General features: G+C 38.3%; 1 protein-coding gene across 4 annotated transcripts in view; it reads right to left on the bottom strand.

Moving 5' to 3' along the window:
* The window catches only part of MYO16 (myosin XVI), a 599,178-nt gene that overhangs the window by 166,719 nt on the left and 411,058 nt on the right, over nucleotides 1–21,401 (bottom strand). For all 4 annotated transcript variants that reach the window (XM_070520138.1, XM_070520137.1, XM_070520139.1 and 1 more), the window contains exons 21-23: nucleotides 21,239–21,311; nucleotides 12,085–12,237; nucleotides 7,663–7,863 (exon numbers count right to left, since the gene is read on the bottom strand). In XM_070520138.1, coding sequence (XP_070376239.1) covers nucleotides 7,663–7,863; nucleotides 12,085–12,237; nucleotides 21,239–21,311 — 427 coding nt within the window. The remainder of the gene's footprint in view (nucleotides 1–7,662; nucleotides 7,864–12,084; nucleotides 12,238–21,238; nucleotides 21,312–21,401) is intronic.

Below are 21,401 nucleotides of genomic sequence, written 5' to 3'. Positions count from 1 at the left end.
GGGTGAAGGCCAGCTGACAAGCCACAGAAGGTGTTCCCGACACAGGTGGAGTAGGGAAATTGAACAGGCCAAGAGGTATCCCCTGCATACACGTTACGTAAGTATGTCTAAGGGCAAAGAGGGCGGCTTTCGTCTGTGTGCCACCTAGAGTCTACTGCAGTATCAGTGAGATAAAGATCTGCTTCTGAGAGGTCCGGGTAACAGCATAAATCTAAATGTATACATTTCAAACTTAGTTTATCCAACAATAGGGGTGGATCCTTTTCAAGGAGAAGGAAAAACTATCAGGTATTTATAGACGGGCCACAAATCAGTAACATCATCCTTTTTTCCACATGACTTTTTTGAGCAACCTTTTAGTAATATGTTTTCCGTAAAGGCCTGTGGAAGTCAGAAACATGAACAATAATGATCAGGGTCTCCCTGTCTGGGATTACAACTCATCTGCAAGGATTGGTTTAGGGGCATGGAAAAGGAATCCTGATGAATACAATCAAAACCCACGCACAGAAAGACACGTCTACCAGCACATCATATAAAAGGGCTATACATTTTCATTCTGTCATAAAATTACATCTCAGAATATGTATATAGATGGCAGAGAATGCTTTAATTTTCTTTAGGGGAATAACATTGAAAGAATCTTTTAAAATCTGTGGTAAAATTCTACACACCTGGATGCTCGATTAAAATATTAGTCATAAAGCTAAATGGCAAAGAACAAAATTTTTTGCAAAAATTCTCTTTAATCAAGGTAGAGATACTCATCATGAAAACAACCTGTATATTCATTGAAAAACAGAATGTCACATTAACATAAGTTAAAACATTTATCTAAATGTTTTCTCTTTTAGTATTATGTTTTCCACAGATGGAGAAATATCTCAATTTTCTGCATTTATCTTCCACTGAAGTCTTCCAAGTGTGATTGGAAGAGCAAAAAATATTTAATATAACTTTAATGGTTACATCTTCCCTGTCATCTGCTGAAGTGATATTGACAACTTTGTGATAAGTAAAAAGAAATATTCTAACATGATTGATAAAACATTGCTTTATGCAATGTGAGCACATTTATAAGATATAAGAATTGACAAATACATTTTTTTAACTAATAAATGACATTTTACCACTAGCTTAATTTGAGCAAGTCAATAGGGCTTCTAATATTCTCATATGGAAATATAGCCTGCTGGATGATTCCCCAAATATTTTCTGGTTTTCAATATCTGCAATTGATGAGTTCAAAATTTTGCTAAATATAACAGTATTCCTGCATAGAAAGACCTTCAGCTACTGTTGGGGAAATACGACTCACACATTTGCCACAATGTCTCAAAATAATCCTACTTGCACTTATTGCCTGCCCACCACTTAGCCTTCAGCACAAGTTTATGAGTTTCATAATTACATTCTCCTTAATTACAGACTTCATGAGTGCATCAACTGAGGGTCAGTGTCCTCCTCAAGGTCACAGCAATGGAGCCCCAGTGTACCCCAGTACATCTTCTCTTTCCATACACCACACAGATTCCATGACTATAAACCATAAACACTGTAAGCATTTCACCACACACCGTGGTGGAGAGAGAAAAACATGCGGGACTTGAGGAAAATGAAACACGGTATTGTGACCTACTAGCCTGTAGTGGAGTAAATAGCGTACCCTCCAAATTTTTGTCCACCCAGAATCACAGAACGTGACCTTATTTGGAAATAAGATTTTTGCAGATGTAATTAGTTAAGTCAAGATGAGTCATATTGGATAGAGTAGGCCCTAAATCCCATGACTGGTCTCCTTGAAGAAGAGGATAAACACAGAGAAACATGGGGAGAAGACCATGTGAAGACAGAGGCAGAGATTGGGGTGCTGTGTCTACAAGCTTGGGAATGTCGACTGATGGCAACGCCTAGAAGCTAGGAGAGGAACAGATTTCTCTCAGAGCCTGCAGAAGGATCCAGCCCTGCGACACCTGATTTTCGACTCTGGCCTCCAGAACCGTGAGAAAATAAATTTCTGCTGTTTAAGCCGCCTGGCGTGTGGGACTTTGTTAGGGCCACTTTGGAGACTCATACCCAGCTGTACAATTTTTGGTGAATCATTGAACTTCACCAAAGCTTACTTACCTGAAAACCGACACAGTCACATTTATACACAAGGCTGTGGTGAAAGATCTCAGAAGGACTTTGAAAATTAGAAAATGCTATGCAGGCATCAGGAATCATGACTGATCAGGGAAGGCAGAGATCAACAAAATTTGGATTAGGTCTTAGGTCAGGAACTTGATCCTTGGGAAGGCAGATCAGATTTGGAAAGAAAGAGGGAAGCAGCATTCCGGGTGAGAAAAACCACCTGAGCACAAACAGACAGAGAAATCGCCAGGGCCGCTTTCAAATGCATCGAATGTGGTAATGAAATTCTACCATGTTATGAGTTAAAACTGCTCACTTCTCTTCTAATCTGTAAATGTCAAACCAATGAGCACTTACGACAGTTTCCTAGGGCTGCTGTCACAAATAACCACCAACTGGGCCCACCAAAACTAGAGAAACTTCTTCTCTCACAGTTGTGGAGGCCCAACATCTGTGCCCTCCTGAGGCTCTGGGAGACACTCCTTCCTGCCTCTTCCAGTTTCTGGTGGCTCCAGGCATTCTCCGGCCTGTGGCTGCATCACTCTGATCCCTGCCTCCATGGTCACAAGGCCTCCTTTTCTCTCTCGACTCTCTCTGCCTCCTTCTTATAAGGATACTTGTCTTTGGACTGAGAGCCAACCCAGATAATCCAGGACAACTTCCTCATCTCAAGATCCTGACGCTAATTACCTAAGCAAAGAAGCTTTTTCCAAATAAGATCCCATTTAAGGTTTCTACAGATGAGCACGTGGCCGGATCCTTTTGGACCCACTACAATATTAAAGTGTTTGGGGTGAGAAGGAGGCTAAAACACAGACACATCATCTTCAGAAAGAACAATATTGTCAACTTGATTTGCGTAAACCATCAAAGCCAATCATACAATGGGACACTTATCTGAGATCCAAAAAGAATCACTTCATGATAAAATAAATCATCAAATAAACAACTTTTAGACAAAGATACAAGCAGACAACACAAAGGTCAGATATTTAAGCGTCATATATTTTACAACTATTAATTTTGTCGTATATTTTCATTAATTTAATTTGTGTTACTTCAGATTGCTTTACTATCTCCTGATCTAGTCCCTTTTGTCACATTAAAATTTAGGAACTTCAGAATACTATGTCCTATTGGAGTTAGTTCAGAATCACCTTAATGAAAATTCAACTTTCCTAAGAGCCAATGTCTTTTGCCAAATCATAATTCTTCTTTCCTTCGAGATTCTTAATTTTAAAAGCCAATAAAATTAGACAAACTTCTGAATTTAACGCTTATCCATCATTTAAATGACCAGTAGAAGTTCAAGAGCAAGTCCTAAAGCAGGTAATGCCACATATGATTTAAAATTTGCTAGCACAAATAACAACAACAACAAAACACAACACACAGCCTTCTTTAATTCAGATTCATACTCATTAATGAGACCCTGTTAATATTTCATGCACAGTCTCTTCCCATTTACTTTAAAATATTTCTGTAATGGAGATTGAAAAATACACCAGGTTCCTGTGAGTAATGAAAAATTCAAATGTGTTTAGGAAAGATCTTCAGCTATAATTCAAATAATGTTGCTTAAACATTTCTAAAAGGACCTCTGAGCCTCTGCTCCAAGGCAGATTCAGAAGCACGGCAGGGTCTCGTAGTTGGAGCGGAAGAGTCTGATGGGAAAGTCCATCCTGGTGGGGCTGGATGTCAATATCATCACCAGCAGTAATGAGCATCCTTCCTATGAGACGTAGGAAGGTTTTACTAACAAAACCAGGTAAACCAGTCATGGAGGAGCAAGTGGTGATGAGACTCTCCAGCCTGCCCATCTGGCCAAAGAGGAGACTACAAACTAACCCAAGAACCTCAGAGGCATCGAGCTCTCCTTAGGCAGCAGCTTTATCATCAAAGAGCTACTCACGAATGCTCATCCTACTGTCCAAAATAGACCCTGCATGCTGATTTGAAACCAATTAGCTCTTTACATCTCTTGATTTATAAAATGCAGAATGTGCTGCTTTTCTTGAAGATGCAATAGCTCAAAATTTAAGTACATGTAGCTACAACTGACGATTAGAATGGCATATAGCTTGACATATTGCCACAAATTACATATAATCTATGCTGTAACATGTGAATGAGTCCTTAGGGAGTCCTTGAGCTAAGACTCATTAGTATATCTCAGTGAAATGAAAGATTTTTATAAAACCACAAAACTGACTCTGGTTATGGAAAATCCCGCTTAAAATATAAAGATGTTTTTACAGGGAATTTCATGATTCCATGGGGTTTTGGCTCAGTGGCAACTAATCTATTGGCTTTCTCTGCTTTGCTTTATTGCTATCAGAACTCAGTGAAATAATTATATTCATTCAAACCATTAGTTGTTTTTTTCCCCAAATTTTCTTAAAACAATTGAAATTGGCATTTTATTAAGTGCCTGTAGAACAATTTTTAAAGTGATCATTAAATAATTAACAAGTAAAATATTATGTCAAAACTCAGTCTCTTTCAGTATAACACAATTAGTATTTATTGAACATCTAATATATCCCCAAGATATAAATCAAACAGACTTATAAGCCAAATCAGGTATATACTGACTTAAGAAAGCTTCCATGAATTTTATACCTTATTATTATTTCTCAACTAAATCCTATGAATTCAGTAAATGCTTAATACAAAGAAAATATAAATTAAAAAATCTGAACACAGGACTAAGAGACCGATACTGTTGAAAGACTTTTTAAAGGCTAAATCTCTCAAATATAAAAGATAGTTTTAACACTTTGGGAAAATATATATACATATTTTTAGATTTATATACTTGTATAATATATTTATTTTTATTTTATATATTATTTATATATAAATACATTATTTCATTTATATTTATAATATATATATTTACATATGTATATATATATAAAATCTTCCATAACTTCCTCTCCACATCCACAGCCAGTTAAGCCATCACTTGGCACCATCTACTGTAACTTCTCACAGAGGTGCTCCCTGGCCTAACTGTCCCATGTCCCACACAGGGGCACCTCCTGTTGACCCCTTATCCTCTTCCTTTTCTATTGGCCTCCATGATTCTTCTCTTTCCTACTAACTTCTTCTCTCTCTCTTCTCCCTGCTCTTCCTGGGTGAAATTATCAAGATACACATTTCCAAAAATGTGACTATGTATCTACAAACAACCAGCCTCTTTCATCCCAGCATCAAGTGTTTTAGCATCCTCTTGGGATTCCCATTAAAAACGTCAAATTCAAAACATCTAAAACTGAATATCTTTCCTTCCAAACTACCTCATTCTGCAGGATTTCCTCTCTGGGTTGGCATTAAAAAAATCCACCAGTCAGCGGGCTGAGAAAGCTCAGTGTCATTTCAAGCTCTGTCTCCCTCCCTCTGCACGTCCAGTCAGTCATGGTCCCCAGCCCTCTGCCTTCTGACGCCGGCTCCTCTGTGCTCCACGCTCCGGCTCCAGTGCAGTCCTGGCCTGAGGGTTTCCACAGCGCTCTGACTTCTTTCCCAATCCATCCTATGTCATGATGTCTGTTTTACTTACTTCATCCCCCACTCTGTCTAAAAATATTTGATAAGTTAACACTGCCAAGAGTCCAAAGTCCTAAGTGCCTGCATATTTATTCATGATTTGGCCAAAATAACCTTTTTAGACTTTCTTTCCTACCATTCTCTATAGACTTAACTGGACTTCTTGCCCCATTTCCCAAACACGATGTGGGTGGATATGGTGGAATGGTATGGAGCATTCGCCCTCGTTGCCCCCGTGTACTGCAGACATCAGGAAGCCACAAAGTTATCCTTCCCAGTCTCCTTTGCTGTTAGGGTCTGAGCGCTCTGTGGCTCCCACTCGTCCAGCACTATTGCACGAGATTTAGAAGGTGGAAGTGGTGGAGGCCCCAATTCTGCTGTTTCTGTGTTTTCCCTAGTGAGCATGTGCTGAAGGTGTTGTTTTTCTCTGGCAGTGGAGATCTGCAGGCCCAGACACCAACTTGTTCCCTGTAGAGTACCAGCGCACGGGCATTTCACTGCTGGAGGTGGTAGCAGTAACTGAGAGTCAGTACCTATGGCAGCAGCTTCTCAATTTGGCTGGAGGCTTCCTGATCAATGACAAGGCTATGTTGGTAGCCCTGTCCTGTGGCGTGGTTTTAAGGTTACTGGAAGGTTCAACATAGAGTCTCTCAGCAGTTACTTTCCTGCACTAAAGTTACTTTCTGCTCCAACAGCTCTGGTGGATTCCGTCCTATGCCACTGAATCCAGAGGGGCACACGTCCATTCACTTCCCAAAGTCCGTGTCTTTACTGGAGGCCCATTCCTTTTATCTTACTGAGTTCTGACTCGCCGTTGGAGGCCTAGATCACTTTTTACCTCCTCTAGGAAACATTTCTACACTTTTTTGGGAGCCAAATAATTGCTTCCTTCTCTGTGGTAATACAGAACTTTGTTTATGTTGCTAATGTTTTTATAAGTAAATTATATCATAATTATTTGTCAATTCACCTTTTCCTTATTTGAAAGTGAGATATTTGAGAGCAAGGAACATGTTTTGCTCAACTTTGAGTCTCGAATGCTCTGGCTTTGCTTATAGCAGAGTCTCAGTAAACATGGGTTAAAAAGGACTGAAAGACACCGAGTGTGAGAGAGTGACTGGATATCTCACCCTTGAATGTGTAATTTGTACTAAGTGCCAAATGAGGGGAAAAGCCAAGGGCTACAAATTCACAGGTGGAAGATATTAGATACTAACTGTAGATGGGAGGTGAATTGAGGACAAGTGAGATGTGGATTTCAGCACTAAAAGATGGATAAACATTCACCTGTTAAGAAGACAAGGAGGATATTTCAAGCTTGAATGTGAGAGATGCAGGACAAAAGCCAGCGCGTTAGAAAAAATAACCTGAACAGAGGTTTTGAATGGGGGGGGGGCGGTGTGCAAATAAGTCATGGAAAAAATGATTGGGATCAGCTTGGAGAAGCCCAATATGAGCCTAGCCTGAGGAGTGTGAAAATGTTTACAGGTGAGAGCTGGTCCTTGGAAGTTCTGAAAAAGAAGCACGTGTTACAAAGCTGGTTAGGGAATCGACAGAGATCTGACAGTAGCTTTCTTTTCTGGGGTTGCTAGGCTTCAAGAAAAATAATTTAATACTAAAAACTATATTGAGGGTAAGCAAACTAGATGTCCAATGTTTCTCTGGATTATGAAAATGTCTCAAAGTTCGTAACAGAGCCCTTTGTATTCAATCCAGGCCTCTTTTTGCTCATATGAAATTATAATTCTCGGAACATTATGAGAAGGATCATACTGCATGCTTCATCGCCCACGTTCTGAAGATGTGAAGCCCTCATCAGGCTAAAAGAAAATAGCTGAGAAAAGTACATTTGTGTGGGCTCTTCACCCAGTTTTCATTTATCAAAGTAATAAACTCCAAAATGCTGCAACTTTAAAGCTTGTCCTTAAGACCTTTGGTCCCTCAGTGCACATCATAGCTGATGGCGCTCCTTTAACTTACCCTTCCTGCATAGTGCATAATAGTGAACGCTGTGCCTTCATCTTTGCGGGTCACGTTCCCGTTGCCATCCTTCACGGGGGAGTACACTGCATTGGTGTTGGAGGATTCTAAGAGACTCTGGAGCTTTTGGGGAAGATCTGGTTCCACTGACCAAATCATTTGACTTTCTTCATCCAACAGAGAGAGAAATCCAGATGGCTTCTGAAAGTGAAGAAGAGAGAGTTTTCTTCTATAGCTCAGTTTAGTATTTTTGTTGTTGGTCATGCATTTCTTTTTTCATTATGTTCATATAAACACGCAGAAAATGAATTAGTCTTTACCTTTAATACACATCTATTCTCGCTCACTCTTGGATGCCCACCCCCTCGCAAAACTCTGGTGCAAAGTAGGTCCTCAACACTACTTATTGATTAGAGGAATGAAGAAATAAACGAAGGAGTCTATTATAATGTGATTAGAACACTCGAGTTATTAACAAGTATATTCTTAACAAGAAAAATAAAATTTCTGACCACAGGAAAGTTGTAATTTTTCTTGACCTAAAACCCCTATTGAACACTTTATACTTAATGGTGAGATAAGTAACTTATGAAGAAACAAAACCTACAATGATGTAAGTCATAAAAATTGTGGCAAAATCCCACTCAGCATGAGGTAGAAATGACTCTATGATGTTCCGGTATTTTGATTGAGGAAAAAGAAAGTTTGAAGCTATAACTTGTAAAATTTAAATTAGAAGTCTGATAGTTTATAGCTGCCAAACACGGGAAGTAAAGTTGCACAGGAAGTAGGAGTGTAAAATTAATCTCACATGAAGGAAAATGCTGCTTAACAGAACTTCCCAACCTCTGACACTGTGTCCCAAACACAGAGCACCCTTCTGCCCATGGGGCGTACACACCAGTTGAATAACTTTTTACTCAGCGCTGTGTGGTTTATCTTTTCTTTCTTAGGAAAGTTCTTCTGTTGACATGTCAAATCTACCTTTTAAAATAAGGTAACATATTACTTGTTTACATTATTCTGCTGTATATCTTAACTCTTCACATCGACTCTGTGCTTTCAAAAGTGTGAATACCATAAGAATAATTCTTCTCAGGATGTGAAGAGACCTGGACTGACCCCTATAGCAATTTCACTTTGTATTATGACCTGAGGTCACCAAACCTGCCACCATAGGCCTTTCATGATGTCATTTATTTGGCCAATACAAAGTCATTTCTTCATGCTAGTAGTTTTAAGCCTTTTGGAGTCTCCCGCTCCTAGTAAAGAAAACTCAGACTATATACTGTTGTCTGAGGGTTGCAAAAGTGTAATCATTCTGGTGCCACTCATAGGGAACAAAGGTTAAAGGAGCCAGCCCCAGGGACGACCTTCACCTGGTGGGGGCTCACACACCAGAGGGCGCCCTATTGGAGACATCTGGCAACTATGATGGTCATCTCTAGAATGAGCAGCCAGACAGCCTCCCTGGGACGGACAAGGAAGAACTGATGAGATGGAAAATGGCACTGGAAGAAATTGGGAATGCCTGTAACAAGCAAGTTCATCCAACTCAGCAAATTACTGAGATCACTACTACCTGGAGAGACTTGTCTTACCAACACAAACATGTTTTTTGATAAGGAAATTTGGAGAAGAAAGTCCATTCCAGGGAGCATTAGCCCAGCAGGCAATTCTGCATGGTACATCACAAAATCTCAGTGTAGCCAGGAACCCCATGGTGAGGCCCCCTGAAGAGCCCAGAGGTGAAAAACCAAAAAAATAAATAGGTATGCAAAATGGATGGGAGAGGCCCTAAAAGAAAACAGTCAAGGTAGGAAGTTTGCTGAGGACTGGCTCTGTGTGGGATGTTTCAAAAATCAGAAATTCTTTATTTCCATTTATAGCAAGCTATTTGTTGAACAATAAGTAAAATATTGATATTGTAAGATCAGAAGTCGTGCCTTCATCTGTCAGTCTGAGCATGATGTCACGGCACTTCTCTATACGCTGTTACCCTTACACACAAACACACACACAGGCAATAGAGACATGCCGTGAAGACAAACGGGGTATTTCAAGGCTGTATGCAAGCGTGCCCATGCTGCAGGGGCAGTGACAGTCTCCTCTTTGGAGATGAGAATTTTTGTTTGTTTGATGAGGCCTTAAATGGATGTTTCCGTAATTCAAAGACAAGGCCTCAATTAGTGTAAGGGAAGGGATCTATTCAGAAAGAGCTAAACCACCCTGCTCCAAAAGCAAGATGACATTTTCCAAGGAAGGGGTGCTTGGTTACCAACAAGATACTTTTTACAGCATTATAATTTGTATTGTCTGCAAAATTTTAAAAATTCATGTGTGCAATGCTTTCTGGATGTTTGATATAAAGCCATGAAGGAAAGGTGGCAGACTTGGAAAACTTGCTGAGTGTCTGAAGAAGAAAGTAGAACATGGAGAATTAAGTCATAAAAGAGGATTAAAGGCCTTCAATTCCTTCAGAAGTGAGGGCTTCGGAGAGACTGAATTGTTCTCCTGTACGTGAGAGGTTATCATACGTAGTTTCATCTTAACAACGAAAAGCAGCAATATTGAGCATGCAACACAATGTCCTATGTCCTAGATGCCTGGAGGATCTGCTAAGAATCTGGATCCACACCCCCCTCAGGGACATAAGACAAATTTATGTTCAGTGAAACAGAAATAAGGCCTGTGAGAAAATGACAAATGCTTGTGCGCAGTAGGGGTCTATGGGTGCTAGAAAGGAAACAAGCAGCTTGTTTTGTTTTGTGGGGTACGTGCTTGCCTGGTATACTGACCTACATCTTTCACCCTATACTTGATACGTCTTTTCATTCCAGTTTTACGGGTATCACAGAGGAGTAGCAGTCAACTTGTCCACTCTCATTTCCAACTCATACTGATAAAAGTCCTATTATTGAAATGATGATCCCAAAGACGAGCCCTCAAGGAGGATAGCCAAAGAGATAGAAACAACTTCATTCTTCTGGCCACTCTGTAGCGGTCAAGGATATCGCAGCAAGTGAGAATGAAGGTGGAGGGGCCTGAAGCTTCCTGTTACACAGTTAAGTATATATTAGTGTCAGTTTGAAGACGTTTTTTTCTTTGGTGAGGAAGATTGGTCCTGAGCTAACATCTGTTGCCAATCTCTCTCCTTTGGTTTGAGGAAGATTGTCCCTATGCTAACATCTGTGCCCATCTTTCTCTATTTGGTATGTGGGATGCCTCCAAAGCATGGCCCGATGAGCGGTGCATAGGTCTGAGCCGAGGATCTGAAACCACAAACACTGGGCTGCCAAAGTGGAGCATGCCAACTTAACCACTAGGCCACTGGGCTGGTCCCTGAAGACGCTTTTGAATCGTAGATAGGTAAGTTATATACTAAATGTGTATGATGAGGGAGGGCTTTCTGGAGGAAGAGGGCTTCCTCTGTAACTAAAAAAAAAGAATGTTGAATAGTTGGTAGCAAGAACAGGAGTATTTTACAATACTTGGAAAATGCATACAAAAATTTATAAATCTACATTTATAGAAACAAAAGGTAAAAAACTAATTACTCTGCTCCCAATAGCTGAATGGTACCAGTTTTAAATCACGTTCTAAGTGTTTGAGATATTATGTATAAGTCTCCATACAGTCATGCATTGCTTAGCGCTGGGGATATGTTCTGAGAAATGTATTGTTAAGCAACTTCGTCATTGTACTGACATCACAGAGGGCGTGCACACAAACCTAGGCGGGATAGCCTACTGCACACCTAAGCTGTGCGGTACTCACCTTATGAGACCAACACCGTCTATTTGGTCTGTCATTGATCAAAACATTACTATGTGGCGCATGACTGTAATGTCTTCATATATTAGTAGACAGAGATTGCTGTTTATGTGATCGATTTTTGTTTATATGTCAGAGGTCTTGAGGCAAAGATTCTTGCATTGTAAAGTGAAGCAAAGATAAGTATGAGCACCTTCAGATCCCTAAGATTATATACATGTATACATATTTTTACTGCCAATTTTTCCAAACAAATTTAAAAACTTTGAAGATAAATAAAAAATATTCTGTTGAATTTGTTTTATGATATTGTTATCCTTAGATATTATTTTATAAAACATTAATTTTGTACATTGGGCATTTGTAACTGTGCCAAAAGGAGAGTTTTAGCAAATAATCAATGCTGAATATTTTTATAACAAGATAATCTGATATTTCTTGTCCTTTCAATGAATTGGTAATCCTTCAGATGACCCTTCAGAGAAAGGTAACTTGTGCTCCTCAATCAACACTGAAAGATTATAAATACATTGCAGAGTCTCATACACAAAGATATCTCAAAAACAAGGCCCTTGAAATAAATTCCCTGCCTCCTGTATATTTAAATGCATGCATCCTGTAAAGTATCTAATTATACTATATGAATACCTGGAAAAAAAACTCCAAAACTCCAGTCTGGTTACCAGGAGAATAAGCTGTTTCCATGGTAACTCCCTCTTGTACACATTCTGTTTGCTCCTGTAGAAAAAGCACTTCATTGATATAATGGTGCATCTTCTCATTGGTCATGTTGACACAAAGCTATTGTGGGGAAAAAGAAAACAATTCACAAGACAATATGGCCATGCAGATTCACTCGTATGACACATTTTCAGATTTGTGAAATACTGACTCAAGAATATTCAACAGCAATTAGTCTATTGAGATAAAGCATGACAGTATTGCCTGAAAAGTCAAAGTAAAGTTTTACTTGATATTGTTGACTTCATATGGTCTGATTATTCAATTTAAAGTGAGTATGTTAAAAACAACAAGAAGCATAATTACAACATTGACTTGCAAATTTGGAGTCTAAAATATATTTGAGTATTTAAATAATATTTCCAAAAAGGAATTATATTTGGGCTCTTGTCAACAAGTGAAGATAAAAGCTGGATTTGCCATGAGATCCCTGAGAAAGGACAAGCATTTCTTGCCTCCTTATTTCCGTTGCATATCCACGATGGGCAAGGGAACATGGTGTTTCTTTTAGAAAAATAACCAGTCTAAGTATTGTATCTAGAAACTATTTTCTTTATAAGAAATTTTTTTACATTCTTTCAACTGTCAATTTTTCTCCTTTCAGAAGACATTCCCATCAGAAAACAAATATGCTACTTCTTAATCTTAAAGTTTTAATTTCTTAGTCTTAAAAATTATCTGAAAATATTAAAGAATAAAATAACCCTGATCTAACCAAAATGAAGTCTTACTTCCACTCTCCTACTCTTCTGCTTCCTTTTGTAACAAAAAGCCTCAAAAGAGATGTCTTATCTCAAATTCCTCTCCTCTCCACTATTGAAACCCCTTCAATAAAACTGTGCCCCCACTGCTCCACCAAAATTGCTTTTGTGGAAGTCACCACAGTGTGATGTGTGCACTTTTAAATCCAATGTTCAATTCTCAGTGTTCGTTTTCCTTGACCTCCCAGTGATACTTGACCATCGATTCCTCTGCTTCCCTGGGGCACTGCCTCTGCTGTCTTCCAAGACTTCATACTTTCTTGGTCTCCGACCTTACTGGCCACACCTTCTCTATCTCCTTCTCTAACTCCATCCTGGAGTGGTCCAGGGCTCAGTCTGTGGGCCTCATGTCTTCTCTATCTGCACCCAATTTCTTCATGAGCTCATTCAGTCTCAAAGACCATCATGTTCTCCCAGCTGCAGCTAACCACTATGTTATACTAGGTAAAATCCAAAAAGCATTGGGAAATAGAATTCAGTAACCCACTGAAAATAGAGATGAGTAATTTATATAAACCAAAATAATTGGTAAAAATTTTTAAAAGAAAATCAGATCTCATTTGTAAAGGGAACAATATCTAGGATTCTACTTGATGTGAAATGTGCTATGTTTATACAAAGAAAATGCCAAAGCTTTTGTAAATCACACAAGACTGCAATAGTCATCAGAGAAGAGAAAGACCGCCCTGGGTTCCTCTTTTCCTTGTACCCAAATTCTTCTCCAAGGCATCATAACATAACATCAAGTCACCATAATGCCTGCTGACTAGGAGCTCCTCTTAGACATCCGTGTCCCTCTAATGAGAGCGCACGGCTTCTCTCTAGCTCGCGTAAGAGCATCTCTTATGCTCCAGCTTCCAACCAGTGAGAAGAGCCACCTTCTCAAATGACCCCCACGAGGAAGGCTTTCGCTCTCCATGCAGGTGTCTGTGCCTGCCCAGAGGGGTGTGGCTATTAAGGAATTAAGAATGGCATGCACATAGGAGGAAAGAGCCATTTTCTCACAGACCCAGCTATTTGGGAAAATGGAAGTTTATGGGATGCTAGGGACATGAAGAAGTCTCACAGGGAAAATTTCTCAGGGAAGAAACAATCGTATCAGAGCGCAGGACGAGGGTCAGATCACAAAGAGAGTTCGTCCTGAGACAGGGTTGATTTGCTGTGAAGTTTTTTTCTTCACTTCTTGCCAGGGTTAGAATTTTGTGCATAGGTACAGACAGCTCGAACATCTTCAGAAACGGAGTGACTGGAGAATGACAGGAGTGCAGGCATGGGCCACTGTGACCAAAGTGGGGGTTGGGGAGCTGAAAACTGTAGAGGTTCTTAGGACTGAATCTAGTCAAGTTATTTCAATGATGAATGTATAACAATATTTCATTATTGATATAATAGGTGGAGAATAATTGATATACTAGAAATATACAAAAATATTGGAATCCCTCTTTGCATCATCTTCTTCCTACCACTCCATCCATGGTCTCTTGACTTTCTTGAATTTTCTTCCTTCTATCTGATGTGGCCAGTAGTTAACTAGAACTTTTCCTCTCTTCCCCTTAACAACTAGACTTTATGAGATATACGCAAAGCTGACAGTTATTTAAATTCAAAGGTAAACATTTCTTAGATAAACCTGCACTCCTGCTGATAAGTTCTCTAAATGCAAAAATATTAAAACTATAGTAACTTTGGTTAGGAATATACCATATAGGACATTTAACTTTACACGCTTTGTTGTTAAGGCAAAAACAGTTTGAATATAGATACAGACCAATAAATTCTGCACATTATAGCTGGAAAAGGGAGGCATGGAACTCAGTATTTACACATCATATGAAAAATATTTCCTCCTTGCAACTAAGTCTACACACTCACCTCCTTGTATCATTAGATCAAAACTAAGTGACACCAGTAGATGAATATCTGTGTCTGTCTTATTCTACAGCGTATAAATCTCCAGGAATGATTCTGGAAAGACAAACCATTTTCTATAAAACTGTGTAGCATCTATCCACAGTAGTATCCCCACTGTGAAAGGAATACATCTATAGTTGCCCCCATTTTGATCATAAATGAAAAATAGAAATTTCAGAAAACTATTGTTAGAGAAAAAAAGTGGAACTTCAAAAAATTATTTCACTCTGCTTAAAAAACAATATTTTAAGGTGTTTCTCTCAATCTAATAATATGGCAAACTCTCTTAAAGCTGAAGTAATTTTGTTACTAAAGATCAATAAATGTTATAAAAGATTGTTAAAATTTGGGGTGAAATACAGTAAATGTACAGAAAACAAATGACTCCCTTATGGAATGGAAACATTGGAAACAATTCTCTTTGTTTATTCGATAGACACAATTGTAATTTTTCAAACTGTTTAATATTAAAAAAATACATTGAATCATTTAAGAAAAGACCAATAGATCCTATATCTCAGGAGTTTGATTTAAAAGCGGTTATGGAACGTGTGCCTAAATGTAACATATGTTAGGAAATAGGTTTCTCAGAAATAAATGTTGAAGCCACAAAAAATAAGGCGATGTCTCTTACTATGTGAAACAATAAAAATAAATCTGATAGAGGATTCCAAAATAAGAACATCAGTGGCTAATTCTCTATTGTACAAGAAACATCCAAATTATGTGACACTTATCTTTCCCCTCATTTTCAGATTCTCTAATTGAAAATACTTAGATGTGGATGTCTCAAGCATACTTAATATAATTCTCTTATCCTTTTCATTCAGAATAGATGCCAGCTCTGTAGTTAGAAAAATTCCTTTCGATGACAATCTGACTAAATCCTCTTGCTCTTGACCCAGCTGTAGTGTTTTGACTACTTGAGCATTTTTATAATAGAAACTAGATATTTTAATTGTTTTTGTTTACTAATATTTTATTGAACTGAACATTGGCTTCACTGAGTTGATCCTCTGTTTTAGTGAAAATGGTGATACCAAGTGGGAATGTGGACGAAGCCACTGGTAAATTAGAAAGAACTGGAAGGGGTCAGAATATCAGTCTTCTTTTTCTTCCCTTTTTTTTTTTTTTGTTCCAGGAAAGTCTAAAGCAATCTGCCAAACTTTGGCTGACAGAAAAAGGATTTGGCCTGTGCTTTTGATAGAATAACAATTTGTTACTCTCCTGGTCAAAATGATCCATAAAACATACAGCTTCTCTGGTGAGCTTTACTATTTTAAGCTGCAGGATCCGATGGTACTTTGTGACATGGGGTGATCCTTACAATACGGCTGAATCTTGTATTGTAGATCACGCTCTTTGTATTCTGGAGGAAAAAAAGATGTAATTTATCAAAATCCCATGGGGAAAGTTCCAGCTTGATGTGCAAAATTGAGTAGCCTGTGGAGTGAGTTTTGACTTGTAGCTTTTATGACAGTGGTGCCTTCTGAAACAGAACACGTATTTGTATTTCTAACAGAGGAGAGCGATGCTGAGTGGTAAAGGGAACCACTGGGAGCATATGCAGCTTGAAGAAGAATGTTTTTCTAACTCATTTTGAAGTAATTGTGTACATTAACATTTTTTACCAGAATAGTTTGCGTTTCTCTATTCTGAATTGTTCAAAGCACTCACTGTTTGAACCAAAGTTAAATATAAAAGAGTGCTCTAGCATGAACTTCAAAACTGCCAGCAAATGTACCCACGGAGACTAATACAGACAATCACCATATGTCAGGTACCTGGTTGAAAATTGGAAAAATGTATTCCACCAACCAAATAGCCAAAATCATGGCAAGAATCTGCTTATTCTTGATGTATCTTCACTGAACTGTGTTCGTGTACATAGGTGAGTCTGTGTTAAACACAGTCAGAGAACGATACAGTGTAAGATTTTTATAGGCAAATTAGTTTATGTATCTAGAAGCATAAATCTACATAAACAGTTGAGAACATCATTGACTTCAATGCAAAACAATCATTATTTTTGCTTTTTAACACTATCCATCAGAATTGCGTTTGGGTTTCATTAAATTTCCAGGTATTTCTCAGAGTAGACTTGAACGTGGGTGAAAGGTGAGTATTCATAGACGATAATGAACAATTATTGTGTTGCTTAATTAGCATGCATCCTTTTCTGATTAAAATACATGCTTTGTACCTTAAATGCTGTTGGTAAGTGGTTTAATAATAAAAATTGCGCACCCCTTGAAAGCACTCTAGTAACAGGACGTGATTGCTTATCCAGATGGCCTATCATTTGTATTAATGACAAACTTAATTTCTTGAGTAAATTTTCACCAACTGTTCTTCCTTTATTTTTATTACTCAGTGAAATATATCTGAAGCAAAAATACAATAGAGCATGACATCTCCATCGCAGAATTAAAGCAGGAGATTAATGAAAGCTGACTGCCGTCGAAGGCAGAGCCCCGGCGTGAGACAGTGATTCGCAAGCCTCCTGCACGGTGGAATTAACCAGGGGCTTTCTAAAAAGGCTGATGGCTGAGCTGACCCCAAACCAATTAAAGCAGAGTGGGGCCCAAACATTGATGTATTTTAAAGCTTTCCAGGTGATTCTAACATGTAGACATGGTTGAACACAATGAGATAGATGGTGGAACAGAGCATACATAAGCCATTAACTGATTTGCTCATCAATTGATATATTTATATATATATGTCGTACATTTATATATGTATGAGAGAACAGGAGTGATGTTACATTTCAGATATTCAGTATTTCCTAAGCATGTTCCGCAGAACACTCATTGTAGGAGATGCCAATTACTATCTTCTAGAGAACAGTGAAACACAAACCTAGTGGGGAAACACTGAGCTAAGCTAACGGGCGTCTCTGCGGGACTTCTCAGGGCCTTTACTGTGCCAAGTGTACTGTGAATCTCCAAATTACTTTTTTGAAGAAAGCCTTGGGGCTTAAGAGGCTGCTATATGTGCTTTCCACAGCAAATCAATTATTGCTGATTTTGGCACATTATCTGTAAAGCGGCAGGTGCAGGGGGCCAGGGGCGGGGCAGGCAGTAGCTCTCTAATTTGTTTCAGCTTTAAAATTCTAGAATTGATTTTGCCTTCTTTGAATCTCCTATCATTGGGGAGCCTTTCTTCTCTCCACCCTGGTTTAGGAAAGGTCACGTTGACTTCTCTTTGCACCATCTATCTCAACCTGCTGATGAGACCACACCACCTCTGCCAACAATCTGACAGGATTTAATAAAGAGAGGACGCCGGAGCTCTGGGCAGATGCCGCATGGGGGGACTGCTGCCCTTGGAGAGTTCTGCATTGGAACCTGGGGCCACAGACGCCATGAGCGCCCGCCGCCCGCGGGAGCCAGGCCCAGGCCCAGGCCCAGGCCCAGGGCGCCCCAGCTCCCCTTCCTTTCTCCTTTGTTTGTTGGCTTTGCTGATTTTAGCCCTTCCTACTCCCACCTCCCCTCCCCGCTTTTTTGGTGGATTGTTGTTTCTTAAAGGAACCAAACATACTTTCCTCCTCTGGTTTCCCTTTGAGATTTTAAAATCAAACTCTATGTAATAGGTTTTAAGCAAAGATGGATGGCAGTTACTTCACAGGCATAAAGACATCGTTTTTATACAGATCGTCACTTTCGACAACATTTCCTTTAGAGATTCTATTACTTAGAGCACATAGATTAATACAATAAATCCAATATTCTAATGGGTTTAATTTGTGTCTATAATCTCCTTTAACATAAATAATCACTACTTGGGGATTTAAGTGATTGACGGAAGGGGTCAGCCAACAACAAACCTATTTGCTAAATTTATTGCCGTATTCTATATAACAATATGCTAACATCAGGATTGAAAAATACAGATAAAAAGAAAAAAATTTAAAAAATATTTTGGATGATATCTTGTACATAAAATATATCCTTCAGTTTATAGAAAAGCCATGCCTGGGAGTCGGAAACATAACTTCTGGTCGAAATACTTTTATTTTAAAACTTTGGGCATGATCCTATATTGTTCATCACTTTTTAATGAAAAATGAATTTGTTTTTTCAGCAAGAAACCTCAGCTTAATCAATATGCTTCCTCTTTTCGTATTAATTTAATAATGTAAACCTAAAAACAATGACTAATATTTGATTTCTTCTGAAATTATTGTTCTTTTTCAAATACTTGTCATTATCCAGGATTAAATACAAAACTTAGAGGTACTAAAAAAACCACTGACCCTTCAGGGGCGTAGTCAGAAGGTGTCAGAGAGAGAAACAGCACAGCACAGAGAGCACTGGGCTCTGGGGCCCGAGGCATATGCACCCAAATTTCCACTTGGCCCCAAAAAGGCTTCTGGGCTGTCCCTTAACTTTCTGAGAGAGGTGCTATAGGAGTCAGAGATCATGGAGCAGAAGCACCTGACTCGTAGTCGGGGCTCAAGAAAGTGTAACCATTATTGATTATTAGCAGAAAACTAAAGAAAACCATATTCTTAATTAGCACGTTTGGAACTTAATATCTGGACAGCTACTATTGCAAATTTGAGCTTTTTCCTGGCTCGTGGCCATTAATTCAATCCACTCTTTTCTAAAATGAACTGATGTACATTTTCAAACCCATTAATTCTTCTTATTACGTCTGTAACATTTCTTTTAATCACCCTGGCACTCTACACGAAGAAGATAAACCTGCATTATCTTACTTATTTATTCATATTAAGCAGATTTGGTGAAAAGCTCTGCTAGGGAAGCAATAATTCATGGCACGTAAAATTCATTAAAAGTTTTATTGTTTCTACATTTAATAGAATAAATAATGTCGTGTCCTAAGAGAAATACAAACAAATATTTTCCTGTTTTATTGTTTCTTCCTTTTTAGAATCATGTAGTGTCCTAAGAGAAATACAAATATTTTCCTGAATGCGCAGTAGTTAAAGCTTAGAAAATGTATACTAATAAAAGTTTAACTCTAGCTTTCAAAGAACCTTTGGAGCTGGAAACAGCACAGATCATTGGTTCTGGAATCAGATTGAAGTTCTGTGTTTTCTCCTATGAGTTACTTAAATGATCTGAGCTTCTGTTTCTTTAGCTCCAAAATGGTGATATTGTTTAAGTTACAAGGTTTTGAGGAAAAAATGTCATTCAATGTACAGTGTACATGCTCAAAATTGCTTTCCCCGTCTCATTTTTTTTATTTCCTCAAGTTTTCAAAAACTGTTACTTGAAGAAGACCTCCAACCATACTATTGTTAAACAAAGAATCCAATATTATTGCAAGAAGTACATTAAAATGACATCTCATTATTTAACTGCTTTGCTTATTTTTTTTTAAAGATTTTATTTCTTTCCTTTTTCTCCCCAAAGCCCCCCAGTACATAGTTGTATATTCTTTGTTGTGGGTCCTTCTAGTTGTGGGATGTGGGACGCTGCCTCAGCGTGGTTTGATGAGCAATGCCATGTCCGCGCCCAGGATTCGAACCAAAAAAACACTGGGCCGCCTGCAGCGGAGCGCGAGAACTTAACCACTCGGCCACGGGGCCAGCCCCTTTGCTTATTTTTCTTTAGAAACATAAGTACACTATATTAGGGTTCTGCTATGCAAAGAAAATAAATTTCCTCATTCAGTTTTTTCTTAAACTGTGTTATCAATAGCTTGATGAGTTCCTGAAATGATTTCAGAAAATTCAGTATCATAGAGCAGAAAATATTTTAAGATGGAGTTAGATATTTAACATATGAATAATTTTAGAATCTAAATGTGGCTATTTCTACTCTCTTCTTTAACACTTACTTTTTAGTCATATTTAATCTGATTAAACTATTCATACAGTGCTATTAAGATACCTAAAGAATTCAGTGCTTTTTGAAGTGCCCTAAATTGTAAATGGGTTAAAAATAATCAATATCTCTTTATTCCATCATGAGTTTCCCATGATCACAGATATGAATGTCATGTAAAGATGAATCTACAAACAACAGCAGTTAGCATAAGAGAGAATTTCCATTCTGATTTTGGGCCAAGGATTCTGAAGACTCTTGCCCTGATTTCAAATATAGATGCCCTCTGTCTCTCTGGCCCAGTTGAAATAATATTTCCACAAGCACAATTCATGTCTTTGTCTAACATTGACTTTTAAAACAATTGCCTCTGTTTTAAAAAAATGATTATGCCAGTTGTTTACAAGACCACACAAAAATGAACACGTCCACAAATCAGGTACATTAATTTTACAAGATGGCAAAGTACTTTTTAAAATTCTGTGTTTGCAACTAATTATGCAAATAGTCTCTATTGAATTAAAAAGAGATAACTTACTAGTTGAAAAGAAACCATCAAAGTTTATAAAATTTCAAAAGAAACTCACTTACTTGTTCAAACTCATTCTTTTGAAATTCTTCAAAACCAAAGATGTCTAATATTCCAATATCCCAGGTCTGCGTGCTGTAAGGGAACAATAAAACCGTGAACAGGCGTACTTGAAGCTCTCACATGACCTTTGCTACTTCAGGTCAGAGAAATCCAGCCATTTAG

The sequence above is a fragment of the Equus asinus genome, chromosome 11 (genome assembly GCF_041296235.1).
Source record: "Equus asinus isolate D_3611 breed Donkey chromosome 11, EquAss-T2T_v2, whole genome shotgun sequence".
NCBI classification, from domain to species: domain Eukaryota; kingdom Metazoa; phylum Chordata; class Mammalia; order Perissodactyla; family Equidae; genus Equus; species Equus asinus.
This window is presented reverse-complemented; position numbering and strand designations above follow the sequence as displayed.